Here is a 23,204-nt window from a genome sequence, read left to right as displayed (position 1 = left end):
AGTGAGCAGTGAGAGCACAGCAAGGAGAGAGAGTGAGCAGTGAGAGCACAGCAAGGAGAGAGAGTGAGCAGTGAGAGCACAGCAAGGAGAGAGAGTGAGCAGTGAGAGCACAGCAAGGAGAGAGAGTGAGCAGTGAGAGCACAGCAAGGAGAGAGAGTGAGCAGTGAGAGCACAGCAAGGAGAGAGAGCAGTGCGAGCACAGCAAGGAGAGAGAGTGAGCAGTGAGAGCACAGCAAGGAGAGAGAGTGAGCAGTGAGAGAACAGCAAGGAGAGAGAGTGAGCAGTGAGAGCACAGCAAGGAGAGAGAGTGAGCAGTGAGAGCACAGCAAGGAGAGAGAGAGAGCAGTGCGAGCACAGCAAGGAGAGAGAGAGAGCAGTACGAGCACAGCAAGGAGAGAGAGTGAGCAGTGAGAGCACAGCAAGGAGAGAGAGTGAGCAGTGAGAGCACAGCAAGGAGAGAGAGTGAGCAGTGAGAGCACAGCAAGGAGAGAGTGAGCAGTGAGAGCACAGCAAGGAGAGAGAGTGAGCAGTGAGAGCACAGCAAGGAGAGAGTGAGCAGTGAGAGAACAGCAAGGAGAGAGAGTGAGCAGTGAGAGAACAGCAAGGAGAGAGGGTGAGCAGTGAGAGCACAGCAAGGAGAGAGAGTGAGCAGTGAGAGCACAGCAAGGAGAGAGAGTGAGCAGTGAGAGCACAGCAAGGAGAGAGAGCAGTGCGAGCACAGCAAGGAGAGAGAGTGAGCAGTGAGAGCACAGCAAGGAGAGAGAGTGAGCAGTGAGAGAACAGCAAGGAGAGAGAGTGAGCAGTGAGAGCACAGCAAGGAGAGAGAGTGAGCAGTGAGAGCACAGCAAGGAGAGAGAGAGAGCAGTGCGAGCACAGCAAGGAGAGAGAGAGAGCAGTGCGAGCACAGCAAGGAGAGAGAGTGAGCAGTGAGAGCACAGCAAGGAGAGAGAGTGAGCAGTGAGAGCACAGCAAGGAGAGAGAGTGAGCAGTGAGAGCACAGCAAGGAGAGAGAGTGATCAGTGAGAGCACAGCAAGGAGAGAGAGTGATCAGTGAGAGCACAGCTAGGAGAGAGAGTGAGCAGTGAGAGCACAGCGAGGAGAGAGAGCAGTGAGAGCACAGCGAGGAGAGAGAGCAGTGAGAGCACAGCGAGGAGAGAGAGCAGTGAGAGCACAGCGAGGAGAGAGAGCAGTGAGAGCACAGCAAGGAGAGAGAGCAGTGAGAGCACAGCAAGGAGAGAGAGCAGTGAGAGCACAGCAAGCAGAGAGAGCAGTGAGAGCACAGCAAGGAGAGAGAGCAGTGAGAGCACAGCAAGGAGAGAGAGTGAGCAGTGAGAGCACAGCAAGGAGAGAGAGCAGTGAGAGCACAGCAAGGAGAGAGAGTGAGCAGTGAGAGAACAGCAAGGAGAGAGAGTGAGCAGTGAGAGCACAGCAAGGAGAGAGAGTGAGCAGTGAGAGCACAGCAAGGAGAGAGAGTGAGCAGTGAGAGCACAGCAAGGAGAGAGAGTGAGCAGTGAGAGCACAGCAAGGAGAGAGAGTGAGCAGTGAGAGCACAGCAAGGAGAGAGAGTGAGCAGTGAGAGCACAGCAAGGAGAGAGAGTGAGCAGTGAGAGCACAGCAAGGAGAGAGAGTGAGCAGTGAGAGCACAGCAAGGAGAGAGAGTGAGCAGTGAGAGCACAGCAAGGAGAGAGAGTGAGCAGTGAGAGCACAGCAAGGAGAGAGAGTGAGCAGTGAGAGCACAGCAAGGAGAGAGAGTGAGCAGTGAGAGCACAGCAAGGAGAGAGAGCAGTGCGAGCACAGCAAGGAGAGAGAGTGAGCAGTGAGAGCACAGCAAGGAGAGAGAGTGAGCAGTGAGAGAACAGCAAGGAGAGAGAGTGAGCAGTGAGAGCACAGCAAGGAGAGAGAGTGAGCAGTGAGAGCACAGCAAGGAGAGAGAGTGAGCAGTGAGAGCACAGCAAGGAGAGAGAGTGAGCAGTGAGAGCACAGCAAGGAGAGAGAGTGAGCAGTGAGAGCACAGCAAGGAGAGAGAGTGAGCAGTGAGAGCACAGCAAGGAGAGAGAGTGAGCAGTGAGAGCACAGCAAGGAGAGAGAGTGAGCAGTGAGAGCACAGCAAGGAGAGAGAGTGAGCAGTGAGAGCACAGCAAGGAGAGAGAGTGAGCAGTGAGAGCACAGCAAGGAGAGAGAGTGAGCAGTGAGAGCACAGCAAGGAGAGAGAGCAGTGAGAGCACAGCAAGGAGAGAGAGAGCAGTGAGAGCACAGCAAGGAGAGAGAGTGAGCAGTGAGAGCACAGCAAGGAGAGAGAGTGAGCAGTGAGAGAACAGCAAGGAGAGAGAGTGAGCAGTGACAGAACAGCAAGTAGAGAGAGAGAGCAGTGAGAGCACAGCAAGGAGAGAGAGCAGTGAGAGCACAGCAAGGAGAGAGAGCAGTGAGAGCACAGCAAGGAGAGAGAGCAGTGAGAGCACAGCAAGGAGAGAGAGCAGTGAGAGCACAGCAAGGAGAGAGAGCAGTGAGAGCACAGCAAGGAGAGAGAGCAGTGAGAGCACAGCAAGGAGAGAGAGCAGTGAGAGCACAGCAAGGAGAGAGAGCAGTGAGAGCACAGCAAGGAGAGAGAGCAGTGAGAGCACAGCAAGGAGAGAGAGCAGTGAGAGCACAGCAAGGAGAGAGAGCAGTGAGAGCACAGCAAGGAGAGAGAGCAGTGAGAGCACAGCAAGGAGAGAGAGCAGTGAGAGCACAGCAAGGAGAGAGAGCAGTGAGAGCACAGCAAGGAGAGAGAGCAGTGAGAGCACAGCAAGGAGAGAGAGCAGTGAGAGCACAGCAAGGAGAGAGAGCAGTGAGAGCACAGCAAGGAGAGAGAGCAGTGAGAGCACAGCAAGGAGAGAGAGCAGTGAGAGCACAGCAAGGAGAGAGAGCAGTGAGAGCACAGCAAGGAGAGAGAGCAGTGAGAGCACAGCAAGGAGAGAGAGCAGTGAGAGCACAGCAAGGAGAGAGAGCAGTGAGAGCACAGCAAGGAGAGAGAGCAGTGAGAGCACAGCAAGGAGAGAGCAGTGAGAGCACAGCAAGGAGAGAGAGCAGTGAGAGCACAGCAAGGAGAGAGAGCAGTGAGAGCACAGCAAGGAGAGAGAGCAGTGAGCGCACAGCAAGGAGAGAGAGCAGTGAGCGCACAGCAAGGAGAGAGAGCAGTGAGCGCACAGCAAGGAGAGAGAGCAGTGAGAGCACAGCAAGGAGAGAGAGCAGTGAGAGCACAGCAAGGAGAGAGAGCAGTGAGAGCACAGCAAGGAGAGAGAGAGAGCAGTGAGAGTACAGCAAGGAGAGAGCAGTGAGAGCACAGCAAGGAGAGAGCAGTGAGAGCACAGCAAGGAGAGAGAGCAGTGAGCGCACAGCAAGGAGAGAGAGCAGTGAGCGCACAGCAAGGAGAGAGAGCAGTGAGCGCACAGCAAGGAGAGAGAGCAGTGAGCGCACAGCAAGGAGAGAGAGCAGTGAGAGCACAGCAAGGAGAGATAGCAGTGAGAGCACAGCAAGGAGAGAGAGTGAGCAGTGAGAGCACAGCAAGGAGAGAGAGTGAGCAGTGAGAGCACAGCAAGGAGAGAGAGTGAGCAGTGAGAGCACAGCAAGGAGAGAGAGTGAGCAGTGAGAGCACAGCAAGGAGAGAGAGTGAGCAGTGAGAGCACAGCAAGGAGAGAGAGTGAGCAGTGAGAGCACAGCAAGGAGAGAGAGTGAGCAGTGAGAGCACAGCAAGGAGAGAGAGTGAGCAGTGAGAGCACAGCAAGGAGAGAGAGTGAGCAGTGAGAGCACAGCAAGGAGAGAGAGTGAGCAGTGAGAGCACAGCAAGGAGAGAGAGAGAGCAGTGAGAGCACAGCAAGGAGAGAGAGAGAGCAGTGAGAGCACAGCAAGGAGAGAGAGAGCAGTGAGAGCACAGCAAGGAGAGAGAGTGAGCAGTGAGAGCACAGCAAGGAGAGAGTGAGCAGTGAGAGCACAGCAAGGAGAGAGAGTGAGCAGTGAGAGCACAGCAAGGAGAGAGAGTGAGCAGTGAGAGCACAGCAAGGAGAGAGAGTGAGCAGTGAGAGCACAGCAAGGAGAGAGAGTGAGCAGTGAGAGCACAGCAAGGAGAGAGAGTGAGCAGTGAGAGCACAGCAAGGAGAGAGAGTGAGCAGTGAGAGCACAGCAAGGAGAGAGAGTGAGCAGTGAGAGCACAGCAAGGAGAGAGAGTGAGCAGTGAGAGCACAGCAAGGAGAGAGAGTGAGCAGTGAGAGAACAGCAAGGAGAGAGAGTGAGCAGTGAGAGCACAGCAAGGAGAGAGAGTGAGCAGTGAGAGCACAGCAAGGAGAGAGAGTGAGCAGTGAGAGAACAGCAAGGAGAGAGAGTGAGCAGTGAGAGCACAGCAAGGAGAGAGAGTGAGCAGTGAGAGCACAGCAAGGAGAGAGAGTGAGCAGTGAGAGCACAGCAAGGAGAGAGAGTGAGCAGTGAGAGCACAGCAAGGAGAGAGAGTGAGCAGTGAGAGCACAGCAAGGAGAGAGAGTGAGCAGTGAGAGCACAGCAAGGAGAGAGCGTGAGCAGTGAGAGCACAGCAAGGAGAGAGCGTGAGCAGTGAGAGCACAGCAAGGAGAGAGCGTGAGCAGTGAGAGCACAGCAAGGAGAGAGAGTGAGCAGTGAGAGCACAGCAAGGAGAGAGAGTGAGCAGTGAGAGCACAGCAAGGAGAGAGAGTGAGCAGTGAGAGCACAGCAAGGAGAGAGAGTGAGCAGTGAGAGCACAGCAAGGAGAGAGAGTGAGCAGTGAGAGCACAGCAAGGAGAGAGAGTGAGCAGTGAGAGAACAGCAAGGAGAGTGAGCAGTGAGAGCACAGCAAGGAGAGAGAGTGAGCAGTGAGAGCACAGCAAGGAGAGAGAGTGAGCAGTGAGACCACAGCAAGGAGAGAGAGTGAGCAGTGAGAGCACAGCAAGGAGAGAGAGTGAGCAGTGAGAGCACAGCAAGGAGAGAGAGTGAGCAGTGAGAGCACAGCAAGGAGAGAGAGTGAGCAGTGAGAGCACAGCAAGGAGAGAGAGTGAGCAGTGAGAGCACAGCAAGGAGAGAGAGCAGTGAGAGCACAGCAAGGAGAGAGAGCAGTGAGAGCACAGCAAGGAGAGAGAGCAGTGAGAGCACAGCAAGGAGAGAGAGCAGTGAGAGCACAGCAAGGAGAGAGAGCAGTGAGAGCACAGCAAGGAGAGAGAGTGAGCAGTGAGAGCACAGCAAGGAGAGAGAGCAGTGAGAGCACAGCAAGGAGAGAGAGTGAGCAGTGAGAGAACAGCAAGGAGAGAGAGTGAGCAGTGAGAGCACAGCAAGGAGAGAGAGTGAGCAGTGAGAACACAGCAAGGAGAGAGAGTGAGCAGTGAGAGCACAGCAAGGAGAGAGAGTGAGCAGTGAGAGCACAGCAAGGAGAGAGAGTGAGCAGTGAGAGCACAGCAAGGAGAGAGAGTGAGCAGTGAGAGCACAGCAAGGAGAGAGAGTGAGCAGTGAGAGCACAGCAAGGAGAGAGAGTGAGCAGTGAGAGCACAGCAAGGAGAGAGAGTGAGCAGTGAGAGCACAGCAAGGAGAGAGAGTGAGCAGTGAGAGCACAGCAAGGAGAGAGAGTGAGCAGTGAGAGCACAGCAAGGAGAGAGAGTGAGCAGTGAGAGCACAGCAAGGAGAGAGAGTGAGCAGTGAGAGCACAGCAAGGAGAGAGAGCAGTGCGAGCACAGCAAGGAGAGAGAGTGAGCAGTGAGAGCACAGCAAGGAGAGAGAGTGAGCAGTGAGAGAACAGCAAGGAGAGAGAGTGAGCAGTGAGAGCACAGCAAGGAGAGAGAGTGAGCAGTGAGAGCACAGCAAGGAGAGAGAGTGAGCAGTGAGAGCACAGCAAGGAGAGAGAGTGAGCAGTGAGAGCACAGCAAGGAGAGAGAGTGAGCAGTGAGAGCACAGCAAGGAGAGAGAGTGAGCAGTGAGAGCACAGCAAGGAGAGAGAGTGAGCAGTGAGAGCACAGCAAGGAGAGAGAGTGAGCAGTGAGAGCACAGCAAGGAGAGAGAGTGAGCAGTGAGAGCACAGCAAGGAGAGAGAGTGAGCAGTGAGAGCACAGCAAGGAGAGAGAGAGAGCAGTGAGAGCACAGCAAGGAGAGAGAGAGCAGTGAGAGCACAGCAAGGAGAGAGAGTGAGCAGTGAGAGCACAGCAAGGAGAGAGTGAGCAGTGAGAGAACAGCAAGGAGAGAGAGTGAGCAGTGACAGAACAGCAAGTAGAGAGAGAGAGCAGTGAGAGCACAGCAAGGAGAGAGAGCAGTGAGAGCACAGCAAGGAGAGAGAGCAGTGAGAGCACAGCAAGGAGAGAGAGCAGTGAGAGCACAGCAAGGAGAGAGAGCAGTGAGAGCACAGCAAGGAGAGAGAGCAGTGAGAGCACAGCAAGGAGAGAGAGCAGTGAGAGCACAGCAAGGAGAGAGAGCAGTGAGAGCACAGCAAGGAGAGAGAGCAGTGAGAGCACAGCAAGGAGAGAGAGCAGTGAGAGCACAGCAAGGAGAGAGAGCAGTGAGAGCACAGCAAGGAGAGAGAGCAGTGAGAGCACAGCAAGGAGAGAGAGCAGTGAGAGCACAGCAAGGAGAGAGAGCAGTGAGAGCACAGCAAGGAGAGAGAGCAGTGAGAGCACAGCAAGGAGAGAGAGCAGTGAGAGCACAGCAAGGAGAGAGAGCAGTGAGAGCACAGCAAGGAGAGAGAGCAGTGAGAGCACAGCAAGGAGAGAGAGCAGTGAGAGCACAGCAAGGAGAGAGAGCAGTGAGAGCACAGCAAGGAGAGAGAGCAGTGAGAGCACAGCAAGGAGAGAGAGCAGTGAGCGCACAGCAAGGAGAGAGAGCAGTGAGCGCACAGCAAGGAGAGAGAGCAGTGAGAGCACAGCAAGGAGAGAGAGAGAGCAGTGAGAGCACAGCAAGGAGAGAGAGAGAGCAGTGAGAGCACAGCAAGGAGAGAGAGAGAGCAGTGAGAGCACAGCAAGGAGAGAGCAGTGAGAGCACAGCAAGGAGAGAGCAGTGAGAGCACAGCAAGGAGAGAGAGCAGTGAGCGCACAGCAAGGAGAGAGAGCAGTGAGCGCACAGCAAGGAGAGAGAGCAGTGAGCGCACAGCAAGGAGAGAGAGCAGTGAGCGCACAGCAAGGAGAGAGAGCAGTGAGCGCACAGCAAGGAGAGAGAGCAGTGAGAGCACAGCAAGGAGAGATAGCAGTGAGAGCACAGCAAGGAGAGAGAGTGAGCAGTGAGAGCACAGCAAGGAGAGAGAGTGAGCAGTGAGAGCACAGCAAGGAGAGAGAGTGAGCAGTGAGAGCACAGCAAGGAGAGAGAGTGAGCAGTGAGAGCACAGCAAGGAGAGAGAGTGAGCAGTGAGAGCACAGCAAGGAGAGAGAGCAGTGAGAGCACAGCAAGGAGAGAGAGCAGTGAGAGCACAGCAAGGAGAGAGAGCAGTGAGAGCACAGCAAGGAGAGAGAGCAGTGCGAGCACAGCAAGGAGAGAGAGTGAGCAGTGAGAGCACAGCAAGGAGAGAGAGTGAGCAGTGAGAGCACAGCAAGGAGAGAGAGTGAGCAGTGAGAGCACAGCAAGGAGAGAGAGTGAGCAGTGAGAGCACAGCAAGGAGAGAGAGTGAGCAGTGAGAGCACAGCAAGGAGAGAGAGTGAGCAGTGAGAGCACAGCAAGGAGAGAGAGTGAGCAGTGAGAGCACAGCAAGGAGAGAGAGAGAGCAGTGCGAGCACAGCAAGGAGAGAGAGTGAGCAGTGAGAGCACAGCAAGGAGAGAGAGTGAGCAGTGAGAGCACAGCAAGGAGAGAGAGTGAGCAGTGAGAGCACAGCAAGGAGAGAGTGAGCAGTGAGAGCACAGCAAGGAGAGAGAGTGAGCAGTGAGAGCACAGCAAGGAGAGAGTGAGCAGTGAGAGAACAGCAAGGAGAGAGAGTGAGCAGTGAGAGAACAGCAAGGAGAGAGGGTGAGCAGTGAGAGCACAGCAAGGAGAGAGAGTGAGCAGTGAGAGCACAGCAAGGAGAGAGAGTGAGCAGTGAGAGCACAGCAAGGAGAGAGAGTGAGCAGTGAGAGCACAGCAAGGAGAGAGAGCAGTGCGAGCACAGCAAGGAGAGAGAGTGAGCAGTGAGAGCACAGCAAGGAGAGAGAGTGAGCAGTGAGAGCACAGCAAGGAGAGAGAGAGAGCAGTGCGAGCACAGCAAGGAGAGAGAGAGAGCAGTGCGAGCACAGCAAGGAGAGAGAGTGAGCAGTGAGAGCACAGCAAGGAGAGAGAGTGAGCCATGAGAGCACAGCAAGGAGAGAGAGTGAGCAGTGAGAGCACAGCAAGGAGAGAGAGTGAGCAGTGAGAGCACAGCAAGGAGAGAGAGTGAGCAGTGAGAGCACAGCTAGGAGAGAGAGTGAGCAGTGAGAGCACAGCAAGGAGAGAGAGTGAGCAGTGAGAGCACAGCAAGGAGAGAGAGTGAGCAGTGAGAGCACAGCAAGGAGAGAGAGCAGTGCGAGCACAGCAAGGAGAGAGAGTGAGCAGTGAGAGCACAGCAAGGAGAGAGAGTGAGCAGTGAGAGCACAGCAAGGAGAGAGAGCAGTGAGAGCACAGCAAGGAGAGAGAGAGAGCAGTGAGAGCACAGCAAGGAGAGAGCAGTGAGAGCACAGCAAGGAGAGAGCAGTGAGAGCACAGCAAGGAGAGAGAGCAGTGAGCGCACAGCAAGGAGAGAGAGCAGTGAGCGCACAGCAAGGAGAGAGAGCAGTGAGCGCACAGCAAGGAGAGAGAGCAGTGAGCGCACAGCAAGGAGAGAGAGCAGTGAGCGCACAGCAAGGAGAGAGAGCAGTGAGAGCACAGCAAGGAGAGATAGCAGTGAGAGCACAGCAAGGAGAGAGAGTGAGCAGTGAGAGCACAGCAAGGAGAAAGAGTGAGCAGTGAGAGCACAGCAAGGAGAGAGAGCAGTGAGAGCACAGCAAGGAGAGAGAGTGAGCAGTGAGAGCACAGCAAGGAGAGAGAGTGAGCAGTGAGAGCACAGCAAGGAGAGAGAGTGAGCAGTGAGAGCACAGCAAGGAGAGAGAGTGAGCAGTGAGAGCACAGCAAGGAGAGAGAGTGAGCAGTGAGAGCACAGCAAGGAGAGAGAGTGAGCAGTGAGAGCACAGCAAGGAGAGAGAGCAGTGAGAGCACAGCAAGGAGAGAGAGCAGTGCGAGCACAGCAAGGAGAGAGAGTGAGCAGTGAGAGCACAGCAAGGAGAGAGAGTGAGCAGTGAGAGCACAGCAAGGAGAGAGAGTGAGCAGTGAGAGCACAGCAAGGAGAGAGAGTGAGCAGTGAGAGCACAGCAAGGAGAGAGAGAGAGCAGTGCGAGCACAGCAAGGAGAGAGAGTGAGCAGTGAGAGCACAGCAAGGAGAGAGAGTGAGCAGTGAGAGCACAGCAAGGAGAGAGAGTGAGCAGTGAGAGCACAGCAAGGAGAGAGTGAGCAGTGAGAGAACAGCAAGGAGAGAGAGTGAGCAGTGAGAGAACAGCAAGGAGAGAGGGTGAGCAGTGAGAGCACAGCAAGGAGAGAGAGTGAGCAGTGAGAGCACAGCAAGGAGAGAGAGTGAGCAGTGAGAGCACAGCAAGGAGAGAGAGTGAGCAGTGAGAGCACAGCAAGGAGAGAGAGCAGTGCGAGCACAGCAAGGAGAGAGAGTGAGCAGTGAGAGCACAGCAAGGAGAGAGAGTGAGCAGTGAGAGAACAGCAAGGAGAGAGAGTGAGCAGTGAGAGCACAGCAAGGAGAGAGAGTGAGCAGTGAGAGCACAGCAAGGAGAGAGAGTGAGCAGTGAGAGCACAGCAAGGAGAGAGAGAGAGCAGTGCGAGCACAGCAAGGAGAGAGAGAGAGCAGTGCGAGCACAGCAAGGAGAGAGAGTGAGCAGTGAGAGCACAGCAAGGAGAGAGAGTGAGCAGTGAGAGCACAGCAAGGAGAGAGAGTGAGCAGTGAGAGCACAGCAAGGAGAGAGAGTGAGCAGTGAGAGCACAGCAAGGAGAGAGAGTGAGCAGTGAGAGCACAGCTAGGAGAGAGAGTGAGCAGTGAGAGCACAGCTAGGAGAGAGAGTGAGCAGTGAGAGCACAGCGAGGAGAGAGAGCAGTGAGAGCACAGCGAGGAGAGTGAGCAGTGAGAGCACAGCAAGGAGAGAGAGTGAGCAGTGAGAGCACAGCAAGGAGAGAGAGTGAGCAGTGAGAGCACAGCAAGGAGAGAGAGCAGTGAGAGCACAGCAAGGAGAGAGAGCAGTGCGAGCACAGCAAGGAGAGAGAGTGAGCAGTGAGAGCACAGCAAGGAGAGAGAGTGAGCAGTGAGAGCACAGCAAGGAGAGAGAGTGAGCAGTGAGAGCACAGCAAGGAGAGAGAGTGAGCAGTGAGAGCACAGCAAGGAGAGAGAGAGAGCAGTGCGAGCACAGCAAGGAGAGAGAGTGAGCAGTGAGAGCACAGCAAGGAGAGAGAGTGAGCAGTGAGAGCACAGCAAGGAGAGAGAGTGAGCAGTGAGAGCACAGCAAGGAGAGAGTGAGCAGTGAGAGAACAGCAAGGAGAGAGAGTGAGCAGTGAGAGAACAGCAAGGAGAGAGGGTGAGCAGTGAGAGCACAGCAAGGAGAGAGAGTGAGCAGTGAGAGCACAGCAAGGAGAGAGAGTGAGCAGTGAGAGCACAGCAAGGAGAGAGAGTGAGCAGTGAGAGCACAGCAAGGAGAGAGAGCAGTGCGAGCACAGCAAGGAGAGAGAGTGAGCAGTGAGAGTGAGCAGTGAGAGAACAGCAAGGAGAGAGAGTGAGCAGTGAGAGCACAGCAAGGAGAGAGAGTGAGCAGTGAGAGCACAGCAAGGAGAGAGAGTGAGCAGTGAGAGCACAGCAAGGAGAGAGAGAGAGCAGTGCGAGCACAGCAAGGAGAGAGAGAGAGCAGTGCGAGCACAGCAAGGAGAGAGAGTGAGCAGTGAGAGCACAGCAAGGAGAGAGAGTGAGCAGTGAGAGCACAGCAAGGAGAGAGAGTGAGCAGTGAGAGCACAGCAAGGAGAGAGAGTGAGCAGTGAGAGCACAGCAAGGAGAGAGAGTGAGCAGTGAGAGCACAGCTAGGAGAGAGAGTGAGCAGTGAGAGCACAGCGAGGAGAGAGAGCAGTGAGAGCACAGCGAGGAGAGAGAGCAGTGAGAGCACAGCGAGGAGAGAGAGCAGTGAGAGCACAGCAAGGAGAGAGAGCAGTGAGAGCACAGCAAGGAGAGAGAGCAGTGAGAGCACAGCAAGGAGAGAGAGCAGTGAGAGCACAGCAAGGAGAGAGAGTGAGCAGTGAGAGAACAGCAAGGAGAGAGAGTGAGCAGTGAGAGCACAGCAAGGAGAGAGAGCAGTGAGAGCACAGCAAGGAGAGTGAGCAGTGAGAGAACAGCAAGGAGAGAGAGTGAGCAGTGAGCACAGCAAGGAGAGAGAGAGAGCAGTGAGAGAACAGCAAGGAGAGAGAGTGAGCAGTGAGAGCACAGCAAGGAGAGAGAGTGAGCAGTGAGAGCACAGCAAGGAGAGAGAGTGAGCAGTGAGAGCACAGCAAGGAGAGAGAGTGAGCAGTGAGAGCACAGCAAGGAGAGAGAGTGAGCAGTGAGAGCACAGCAAGGAGAGAGAGTGAGCAGTGAGAGCACAGCAAGGAGAGAGAGTGAGCAGTGAGAGCACAGCAAGGAGAGAGAGTGAGCAGTGAGAGAACAGCAAGGAGAGAGAGTGAGCAGTGAGAGCACAGCAAGGAGAGAGAGTGAGCAGTGAGAGCACAGCAAGGAGAGAGAGTGAGCAGTGAGAGCACAGCAAGGAGAGAGAGTGAGCAGTGAGAGCACAGCAAGGAGAGAGAGTGAGCAGTGAGAGCACAGCAAGGAGAGAGAGTGAGCAGTGAGAGCACAGCAAGGAGAGAGAGTGAGCAGTGAGAGCACAGCAAGGAGAGAGAGTGAGCAGTGAGAGCACAGCAAGGAGAGAGAGTGAGCAGTGAGAGCACAGCAAGGAGAGAGAGAGAGCAGTGAGAGCACAGCAAGGAGAGAGAGAGCAGTGAGAGCACAGCAAGGAGAGAGAGTGAGCAGTGAGAGCACAGCAAGGAGAGAGTGAGCAGTGAGAGCACAGCAAGGAGAGAGAGTGAGCAGTGACAGAACAGCAAGGAGAGCCAGTGAGCAGTGACAGAACAGCAAGGAGAGAGAGTGAGCAGTGAGAGCACAGCAAGGAGAGAGAGTGAGCAGTGAGAGCACAGCAAGGAGAGAGAGTGAGCAGTGAGAGCACAGCAAGGAGAGAGAGTGAGCAGTGAGAGCACAGCAAGGAGAGAGAGTGAGCAGTGAGAGCACAGCAAGGAGAGAGAGTGAGCAGTGAGAGCACAGCAAGGAGAGAGAGTGAGCAGTGAGAGCACAGCAAGGAGAGAGAGTGAGCAGTGAGAGCACAGCAAGGAGAGAGAGTGAGCAGTGAGAGCACAGCAAGGAGAGAGAGTGAGCAGTGAGAGCACAGCAAGGAGAGAGAGTGAGCAGTGAGAGCACAGCAAGGAGAGAGAGTGAGCAGTGAGAGCACAGCAAGGAGAGAGAGTGAGCAGTGAGAGCACAGCAAGGAGAGAGAGTGAGCAGTGAGAGCACAGCAAGGAGAGAGAGTGAGCAGTGAGAGCACAGCAAGGAGAGAGAGTGAGCAGTGAGAGCACAGCAAGGAGAGAGCGTGAGCAGTGAGAGCACAGCAAGGAGAGAGCGTGAGCAGTGAGAGCACAGCAAGGAGAGAGCGTGAGCAGTGAGAGCACAGCAAGGAGAGAGAGTGAGCAGTGAGAGCACAGCAAGGAGAGAGAGTGAGCAGTGAGAGCACAGCAAGGAGAGAGAGTGAGCAGTGAGAGCACAGCAAGGAGAGAGAGTGAGCAGTGAGAGCACAGCAAGGAGAGAGAGTGAGCAGTGAGAGAACAGCAAGGAGAGTGAGCAGTGAGAGCACAGCAAGGAGAGAGAGTGAGCAGTGAGAGCACAGCAAGGAGAGAGAGTGAGCAGTGAGACCACAGCAAGGAGAGAGAGTGAGCAGTGAGAGCACAGCAAGGAGAGAGAGTGAGCAGTGAGAGCACAGCAAGGAGAGAGAGTGAGCAGTGAGAGCACAGCAAGGAGAGAGAGTGAGCAGTGAGAGCACAGCAAGGAGAGAGAGTGAGCAGTGAGAGCACAGCAAGGAGAGAGAGTGAGCAGTGAGAGCACAGCAAGGAGAGGAGAGTGAGCAGTGAGAGCACAGCAAGGAGAGAGAGTGAGCAGTGAGAGCACAGCAAGGAGAGGCGGTGGTGTCGTGGTATTGTCACTGGACTAGTAACCCAGAGACCCAGGGTATTGCTCTGGGGACATGGGTTCAAATCCCACCACAGCAGAAGGTGGAATTTGAATTCAATTAATCTGGAATTAAAAATCTAGTCTAATGATGGCCATGAAACCATTATCGATTGTTGTAAAAACCCATCTGGTTCACTAATGTCCTTTAGGGAAGGAAATCTGCTGTCCTTACCTGGTCTGGCCTACATGTGACTCCAGACCCACAGCAATGTGGTTCACTCTTACATGCCCTCTGAAATGGCCTAGCAAGCCACTCAGTTGTATCTAACCGCTAGTACTGTGGATGTGCCTACCTCACATGGACTGCAGCGGTTCAAGAAGGCAGCTCATCACCACCTTCTCAAGAGCAATTAGCGATGGGCTTGGCCAGCGATGCCCACATCCCATGAACGAATAAAAAAAAGAGAGAGCAGTGAGAGAACAGGAAGGAGAGAGAGAGCAGTGAGAGTGAAAACAGAGAACTACAGACCTGTTTGATGTCGGTAGTAGGGAAAATGTTGGACTCGGTTATAAAGGATGAGATAACTGGACACTTGGAAAATAATGATATAATTAGGCAGAGTGAACATGAATTTGAGAAAGGGAAATCATGTTTGACAAACCTGTTGGAGTTTTTGAGGATGTTACTTGTGGCATAGATAAAGGAGAACCAGTGAATGTGGTGTATTTGGATTTTCAGAAGGCTTTTGATAACCTCCCACACAGGAGGTTAGTAAACAAGATTAGAGCATATGGGATTGGAGGTAATATAGTGGCATGCGTTGAGAATTGATTAACGGACAGTAAACAGAGAGTAGGAATAAATGGGTCATTCTCAGGATGGCAGGCTGTTACTAGTGGGGTACTGCAAGGATCAGTGCTTGATCCATAGCTGTTCACAATCTATATCAATGATTTGGATGTGGGAACCAAATGTAATATTTCCAAATTTGCTGATGACAAAACTAGGAGGGATGTAAGTTGTGAGAACGGTGCAAGGAGGCTTCAAGGGGATTTGGACAGACTAAATGAATGGACAAGAACATGGTAGATGGAATATAATGTGAATATATGTGAAGTTATCCACTTTTGTAGAAAAAACAGAAAGGCAGAGTATTTCTTTAAATGGTGAGACGTTGGGAAGTGTTGATGTCCAAAGGGATCTGGGTGTCCTTGTCCTTGAAAACTAGTATGCAGGTGCAGCAAGCAATTAAGAAGGCAAATGGTATGTTGGCCTTCATTGCAAGGGGATTTGAGTACAGGAGTAAGGATGTCTTGCTTCAATTATATAAAGCCTTGGTGAAACTGCACCTGGAGTATTGCGTACAGTTTTGGTCTCCTTATCTAAGGAAAGATATACTTGCCATAGAGGGAGTGCAATGGAGGTTCGCCAGACTAATCCCTGAGATGGCGGGATTATCTTATGAGGACAGATTGCAGAAACTGGACCTGTATTCTCTCGAGTTTCGAAGCATGAGAGGTGATCTCATTGAGACTGACTAAATTTTTACAGAGTGTGATGGAGAAGGTGTTTCCTCTGGTTGGTGGGTCTAGAACAAGGGGACATAGTCTCAAAGTAAGAGGCAAGCCATTTCAGACTGATGAAGAGGAATTTCTTTACTCAGGGTGGTGAATCTGAGGAATTCTCAACCTCAATCATTGAGCATGTTCAAGACAGAAATTGATAGATTTCTGAATACTGACGACATCAAGGGATATGGGGATAGTGGGGGAAAATGGCAAAGTGGTAGATGATCAGCCATGATCTGTTTGAATGGCGGAGCAGGCTTGACGAGCCAAATGGCCTACTCCTGCTTCTATTTCCTATGATCCTATGACCAATGCCATGGGAGATCTGGTAGTTTGATAAAGAAGGCCCAGTGACAACTTTTGGTGTAACCTTACCTTTGCCCTCGTTAACTTGTCTCTCCACAGTTATGGGCGCTATGTAGTCAGCGGGAACACGGAGGGAACGGTTTCCGTGTGGGACATCACGTTGCCACCGTCAGAGGGGCCAGACTCTGTCCTGGAGCCAATTCTTCAATTCCACACTCAGCAGGACTGTGTTAATGGGATAAGGTAAACTGTAGCACATAACCATTTGTGTTATTTTTTTTGAAGGTGGATAGTTCAGGGCATCAGGGAAGGTTGTTTTTTGACCCTGAGCTGAACATCCTATACCGTATCCTCTGCATCAGCAAGACTGTATATTTCCACCTCCGTAACATTGCCTGTGTCCGCCCTGCATCAGCTCATCTTCTGCTGAATACCTTGCCCATGCCTTTGTTACCTCTAGGCTTGACTGTTCCAAAGTTCCCCTGACCGGCCTCCCATCCTCTGCAAACATGAGCTCATCCAAAACTCTGCTGCCGGTGTCCTCTCTCGCACCAACTCCCGTTCACCCGTCACCCCGGTGCTCCCTGACCTACATTGACTCCTGATCTGGCAACGTATTGATATAAAAATTGTCATCCTTGTTTTCAATTCTCTCCGTGGCCTCGTCCTCCTTATCTGTGCAATCACCTCCAGCCCCACACCATCTGAGATTTCTGCACTCCTCTAATTCTGGCCTCTTGCACATCCCTGATTTCCGTCACTGCACCATTGGCAGCCGTGCCTTTGGCTGCCTGAGCCCTCAGCTCTGGAATTCCCTCCCTAAACCTCTCAACCGTTCTACATCTCTTTTCTCCTTAAAAGGCGCTCCTTAAAACCTACCTCTTTGACCAAGCTTTTGACCATCTGCCCTAATATCTTCAGAAGTGGCTCAGTTTCAAATTTCTGTTTGATAATTGCTCCTGTGAAGTACCTCAGGGCGTTTTACTATGTTGTAGGAGCTTTATAAATGTACGGTGGTGTTGGAAACGATGGCGAGCTCAGCGATGTTCTACTGTTTGCCTCGTATGTTGCTCTCTGACCCCCAGCTTGCTTCGCTTCCACAGCCTGCACCCGCACATGACCCTGCTGGCCACGACTTCGGGTCAACGCAAGTTCCCAGAGCCGGTGGAGAGTGAGGACGAGGGGACCGGGATCCTGATGACCCACCGCAACATCAGGGCCGAGAACTCCATGAAGCTGTGGCTCTGCTCCCCACAACCTTCCCCGGTGGCACAGACTGGCAGCCAGGGAGACGACTCACAAACCAAGGGCTCCATGTTGGAGCTAGACTAATTAGCGCTCATTGTGCTGCGTTACGGGAGCCTTGAATACAGAGGGCACGGTGGAGGGCTTGCGCATTGAGGCATAAATCGCTCCCAGTCAAACGAGGTAAAAGAAGTTAGATTTCTCTTATGTTTTTTTCTGAAGACGTCCCTCGGAGGCTGAGATTAGCAAGGTGCAGGCTGTGTTTCACCCACTCCAGGCTGCTGGGGAAAGGCTTCCCATTATTATTCCGTCTGGGACTCTCAGGCTTTGGATTGACAGATATTTGGTGCTCTTGTACAGAGGAGGTAAAAACGCATTTTAAATCTGGGCTGTAATTCAACACCAAGTTTGCACCGTGATTTGCAAGGCTGCAGCATGTGGAGTATCTTCACCGTGTGCAGTAAGGGGGCCAGGGGTGGCGGGGTGCTTTTGTTTGAGGCAGGCCTGAAGCACGTTGTTGGATCAAAACAAAATCACTTGAATCCAATCCAATGAAATCCTGTTAAACCAGACCTGGGGTGTGTCATGACAGAGGGTAAAGCCTGGCTCAGGTATAAAATTAAAACCCGACCTGACCGAGCCCGAGTCCTTTAATTTTTTTTTGGACCCAACCCGACCCGAGTCTCCTTCATCCGTTCCGGCAGCATGCTATTCCTGCAGCTGAAGTTGTGGGGAATCACGAGTAAGCCTGATCCTGTGACTTCCTGCAAGCAGCACTGTCCAGCCCGACCCGAGCCCGAGTGCTGGACTCGGTACATAGACCCGACCTGAACCCGACTCATGTAATCTGGTCTAGTCAGGTTCAGGCTTTAACACTGGTTACCTGAAATGGAAAGTATTCTAGGGTTAAGGGAGCTTTACTCTGTATCTAACCCCGTGCTGTACCTGCTCTGGGAGTGTTTGATGGGGACGCTGTAGAGGGAGCTTTACTCTGTATCTAACCCCGTGCTGTACCTGTCCTGGGAGTGTTTGATGGGGACAGTGTAGAGGGAGCTTTACTTTGTATCTAACCCCGTGCTGTACCTGTCCTGGGAGTGTTTGCTGGGACAGTGTAGAGGGAGCTTTACTCTGTATCTAACGCATGCTGTACCTGCTCTGGAAGTGTTTGATGGGACAGTCTGTGCCTGACGTGATCAGTATTCCATCCCCTGCATGTAATCCCACTGATCTTCCCAAGCACAAAATTTCCAAATGCATTTAAGAGTGCGGGGGTTAATGGCCGTTTGCTCGATGATGGATTTATTCTCCAACTTCTCTGTATATATGGAAGCAGATCCACAGGGATCGAAAGGACTGTGTGAAGGGCCGAGGGGTTCAATTTTCAACAATCATTTTAAATATTCTTCAGAGGATGAATATTTTTGTCGTCTCGAGTAACTGTACTCACCAAGAAATACTGAGCTGAAATGATATCTAAATCTTCTCAACTGTCCACTCCTGCAACCAAATGCTGAAATCTGGAAAAGTCAGCAGGCCAGCAAGGTGTAACTGAGGGAACAGGCAGCTAAGTGTTTCGAACAGGGACTATTCCCCCCCCCACCCCCCAACGGGTCAGAGCCCAGGATTCTGATCGTCGCATGTTTCTTTCAGACGCTGACCAATCTTTAATATTTCTCTGTGTTTTATCTTGTTTAAAGTTGGCACGGGGTTTGTCGACTGATGTATAGGCCAGACCTTGCAGCGATTGACTGCAGCCCAGGATCCCAAGAAACATCCCGTGGCTTGAAACTGTTGGGATACCCCCTAGGATTTCTGGATTGAAAGGGATAAGCTGGGTGCTACGTTTGGGACCCCTTGGCTGTGCAGATAGCAGAGAGGAAACGGGAGGGTTTCTGGCCCAACAGATCCAAGCTGACATTTATGTACCACCCCAGGAGCCTGCTCCCACCCCTCTTCATCTCATCTGATCTGCATATCCTTACAGGCCTTTCTCTCTCGTGTTGATCCAGCTTCACCTTAAATGCATCTATGCTGTTCACCTCAGTCGCTTCCCTGTGGTAGTGAGCTCCATATTCTCACCACTATCTTGGTAAAGAAGTTTCTCCTGAATTCCCGATTGGATTTGTTGGTAACTATTTCACATTAATTGCCCCTAGACTTGGTCTCCCCCACAAGTGGTAACATCTTATCCACCCTTACCCTATTGAACATTTTCAGGATTTTAAAGACTTCACCCAGGCACCTCTCATTTGTACATGTGAGAGCACAAAGCTATGTGCTCTGGAGTGGTGTACATTATGTCACAAGTGACCTATTCACAAGAGCAAAAGGCAGAAAAACAAAGTTCAGCGCCAGAGGTTTATGCTAACTGATTAAAATTACATTCTGTTTATATTCTGTGGGATCTCTCCTAGGTTTTGTGGTCCGCAGTTGTGTTGGGTTTTCCATCGCCTATGATCCGCAAAGGGGCGGTATTCCCTCTAATTAGGGGCCGCTAGTATGGTGAAATTAAATTCCCATCTTCTTACTCGGGAACTTTTTGGGCACTTCAGGGAAGGGATCGAATTCTGTAACTCTGGCCATTTCTCTGTTTATTATATATTTTTAAAAAAGGCAACTGCCAGCCAGGATGATGACGTTTAAACCTTGGCCTTTGCAGGGAGACCTTCTAGCTCCGTTTCCAAAAAACAGCCACAGTTTAAGTTGAGGCCAGTTAGCTTTGCATGGGGCCGAGGCTTAATTGACTACAGATGGGGCTCCCTTTTCTCCAGGGGTCCTGTAACCAGCAGCTGCATCCTCGAGATTAGGAATTTTAGACCCTTTTAATTTCCTTCAGTCTGACTTGCTGAGACCTGACTGGGGCCTAACCTGACGGGTGCTTGTCTATTGAAGACTTTTAGTTTCAAGTGGCAGCAATCAGTTACAGCAGCTCTCCTTGGCCATTGCTTAGAGTTGCTGTTCCCTTTGGCTTTGCTTATTGCAATCTCCAAGATGGAGCTGGTGCTGGAACCGGTTGTGGCCCTTTAAAGCCACTGGTCCCACACTCCCTGTGGGCGGTTAATTCCAGACAATAGGATGAGGGTACTGGCTTGTCGTTGCAGGGTCACCTGGGGATCCAATTGAGGGGGTCATCTGGATCAGTGCCGATGCAGCAGGTGTTGCAGCAGGGCTATGATCAACCTCAATGCCCTGGGACCAGGAAGGGAGGAAATTCATCCAGCGTTCCTGCCCTCCAGTCCTCGAAGTGTGGGCAGAGGGAAATTGGGCTGTGAGGCTCTCCACAGCCAAATAGCTGGCCGGCACCTGCTGCATGAGCCTGTGTGCTGGAAGGACTCTTTCTCCCCCCCCCCCACCCCCCACTTCCTCCGCTAGGGTGAGACCACAGAGGGGAACAGCTGATCCCCCAGAGAACAGAGTCCAAGATGGAGGCAGCAACTTTAAGACAGGTTGTGGGGGGGTAGATTTGTGATGGTTTGGGTTCTGGGAGCGGAGTTCGGGATCTGCCACTGCCAAGGGAGGAGTAGAGGGGGCAACTTTAATAATGGGTAGGGGTATTGAGTATCTCCGATGCATTGTAGGCAAATTGTATAAAGAGGCAATTGGAGAGCCCAAAACACAGCGAGCCCCAACGCTGGGTGTAACCGAGTCTTTGATTGTTTTGTTCATACACAGTTGGGAGGGATTTTTTTGCCCACCTCTCAAATTTCTTTTTCCTGATTCTGTTAAATAAGATGTGAGGTTTTGTTTATTTTAATATAATAAAATCTCCCACTACAGGACGGTGTACAAGGTTCCAGCCTTGTAACCACGGCAATGCCATATCCTGCTCCATTGGCACCATTCTTGAAGTGTCAGTGGGATGGGGATGATCTCAGCGATCACAGAACCCTGTGCCATTGTAGCAAAACACAACCCACTCCTCCCCGGCGCACAGATTTTTAAGGCGTTTAGAGTGAGGACGAGTGCGAAGCAGTCATCTGTTCTCAGGGCACCAATTCAGCAAATCCATTACTTGTGGATGGGAAGCGGGACCCAGTTCCTCCTGTTTGGGTGCTCGGTGTGTGTGGGGTAAGGTGTTTGGATGTTTCTCGGCCACTGGTTGTGTTTTTCACATAACGTGGACTGCCCTTGGGGTCAGTCGGCTTTGAGTTACTTTCCCTGTTGCCTTATAAAGCCTCGTGCGTGAGTCTGCTGGGAAACAGGCTTTTTAACAGCTCATTTGTGGGTTGTTTTGCAAGATTGTTTTGTTGCTGTGCTGGGGGACTTGATCTATGAGAAAGTAGAAGAGTGGGAGTATCCCCTTCAGGTCCTAGAAGAAGTGAACGGGTATTTGCGCACTGCTTGTAGACCTTGCAAAGCTTTGCTTCTTTATTGTGAAAGGATTGTGAAGGCCCTCGTTTTGCATGCTGGGGGTCAATAGCTGGATGAAGTAGCCACCCCCCCCCCCCCCCCCATCACCGCACCCCCAGCTGACTTGCTCCAATTGTTTGTAGAAATTGGGGGCCGATTGGGTGAATCCATCCAGTTGTTAAACAGGCACACGGGCGAGATGGTCAAGCCTGGGCGTGACGTAGGGCGAGATGGCCAAGTTTGGGGAGGCTGGTAACCCGGGGTGAGATGGTCAAGCTTGGGAGTAGCACTGTGGAAGTTTTATCACTGCCCTGCTCAGGGGTGACCTAGACTGACTAGCCCACAGTGAAGTGGACAAAGGAGGTCAGTGCTTTCGTATGACATCCCTCCTGCCCCGTCACTCACTTTAACCGAGCTGTTAGCCCGTTTATAACGAATGTGGGAACTTTAATGCAGAGCCTTAACACCAAAGGTTCACTGACTGGGAATGTTTATAGGGTTCAATTTTTGTACAGTTTTATATGTTATCAATAAAAAAAATTAAAGTTCAAATTTACTGTTTGTGCCTCTTGGTTCCTTTGAATTATCGGTCTCGGCCTCCAACTAGGCTACTATTTTTAAGCAACGTACAGTGGCCCTCTATCCCTGACCAGAATGGAGATGTTTGGATAGTCAGTCATACCAGGAAACTTCACTGCTGTAAGTGACTGGGATTGATTTTGCGCACCAAATTTGTTGTGTAACTGTCCTCCACTGACTGCATTTTGCTGGAGAATTCACCCCGCTATTAGCGGGAGACTTTGCTGTAGTTCTTGGATTTGTAGGAACCTAACAACACAGAAGGAGGCCATTCTGCCTATCATGCCTGTACTGGCTCTTCGAAGGAACGGTCATGCTTAGTCCCACATCTTGTCCGTATCGCTGTAAGTTTATCATCCTCAAGAACCTATCCAACTCCCTCTTAAAATTATTTATTGAATCAGTTTCTACCATCTTTTCAGGTGGAGTACAGAGTCTCTGTGGAATTAGATTCTGTTTTCTCTTAAGTTCCCCACCCCCTCCAGCTCGCTGACCACAGTGGAAACCGCTGGCTGGCCACTTTCTTTTTCTCTATATATGTTTTCTGCTCCCAGCAGTGTTGATTGCTGCTCTGCAGTGTGATCGCCCAAATACACAGCACCCTCCGATGTTTCACTCCATTCTCGTCATCCTTCACTCGTTGGCTTAGACGAGCGCTAATTGCCACTTGGATATCAGCTGTGGCTCGGTGCGTAGCAGTCTCACCTCCAGAGTCAGTCGTGGTTTCAAGCCCTACTCCAGAGACTTGAGCACAAAATCCCTCCATGCCCCTGTCCCCTCTCCCTGTCTCTGTAACCTGCTCAACCCGACAACCCTCTAAGATCTCCACGTTCCTCCAATTCTGGCCTCTTGAGCGTCCCCGATTTTAATCGCTCCACCATTGACAGCCGTGCCTAGAACCATCTGGGGGCACAAAGCTCTGGAATTCCCTCCCTAAACCTCTCCGCCTCTCTCTCTTCCTTTAAGACATGCCTTAAAACCGACCTCTTTGACCAAGCTTTTGGTCACCTGCCCTAATATCCCCTTCTCTTGGCGCTGTCAAATTTTTGTTAGTGCTCCTGTGAAGTGCCTTGAAACATTCTGCTGTGTTAAAAGCACTAGCTAAATACAAGTTAAGATTGGCCAGTTATCGGGATAACTAGCGATGAGTAATGAATGCAATGTGCCCCATAAACAACCGTATAAGTGGTTGTGTAGCACTGCTATCAGCAACAAAGCTAGAATCGATGTCTCCATCTCCATTCCATTACAATGTCACACGGAACTCATCAATGGTACATGAGTATGAGATGCCACCATCTGGCCAGCATGGATGAGTGCATATGCAGGATTCCAGACAACAACAACAATTTGCATTTAACTAGTGCCTTGAACATCATTTAAAAAGGTGTTTCACAGAAGCCATTAGTAATCAGTATTAGTCACTGACCCACAAAAGAGATATTAGGACAGTCTTCAGAAAGGAGATAGGTTTTTGAGGAGGAGAGGCAGAGACATTTAGGGAGGGAATTCCAGAGTTTGGAGTGTGGGCATCTGAAGGCACAGCCGCTAATGGTGAAGTGAAGAGAGTGGGGGATGTGCAGGAGGCCAGAAATGGAGAAGTGCGGAGATCTTGGAGGGTTGTAGACATGGGAGTCTGGCTTTGCTGGTCAGTAGGACCAGTTATTCAGTGATATTAAACAAGCTACTGATTTATTTTTTTGCCAGAAGAAACCAGATCATTTTCTGGCCTAATGCAACAGGCAGAATGGCCTACTCCCTACTTCTGTTCCTAGTTGATCCCCTCTTGGTCCTCTCACCCTACCACCAGATTGCTCCTAATCCCCTCTGCATCACCATTTCTGGTAGGACCTTGCAGTCACCACACTCCCACATTCTGCAACTCTCTCCTTAACCCTTTTCATCTTGGCATCTTTCTCCCCTCCTTCAGGAATCCTGAAA

The 23,204-nt window shown here is 51.9% G+C and overlaps 1 protein-coding gene across 1 annotated transcript in view; it reads left to right on the top strand.

Moving 5' to 3' along the window:
* The window catches only part of wrap53 (WD repeat containing, antisense to TP53), a 55,797-nt gene extending 34,557 nt beyond the window's left edge, over window positions 1-21,240 (top strand). The window contains exons 11-12 of the mRNA XM_068023856.1: window positions 15,189-15,332; window positions 16,193-21,240. Coding sequence (XP_067879957.1) covers window positions 15,189-15,332; window positions 16,193-16,421 — 373 coding nt within the window. The 3' untranslated portion in view covers window positions 16,422-21,240. The remainder of the gene's footprint in view (window positions 1-15,188; window positions 15,333-16,192) is intronic.
* The last annotated feature ends 1,964 nt before the right edge of the window (window positions 21,241-23,204 follow it).

This window comes from Heterodontus francisci, chromosome 48, assembly GCF_036365525.1.
Source record: "Heterodontus francisci isolate sHetFra1 chromosome 48, sHetFra1.hap1, whole genome shotgun sequence".
Taxonomy (NCBI): domain Eukaryota; kingdom Metazoa; phylum Chordata; class Chondrichthyes; order Heterodontiformes; family Heterodontidae; genus Heterodontus; species Heterodontus francisci.
This window is presented reverse-complemented; position numbering and strand designations above follow the sequence as displayed.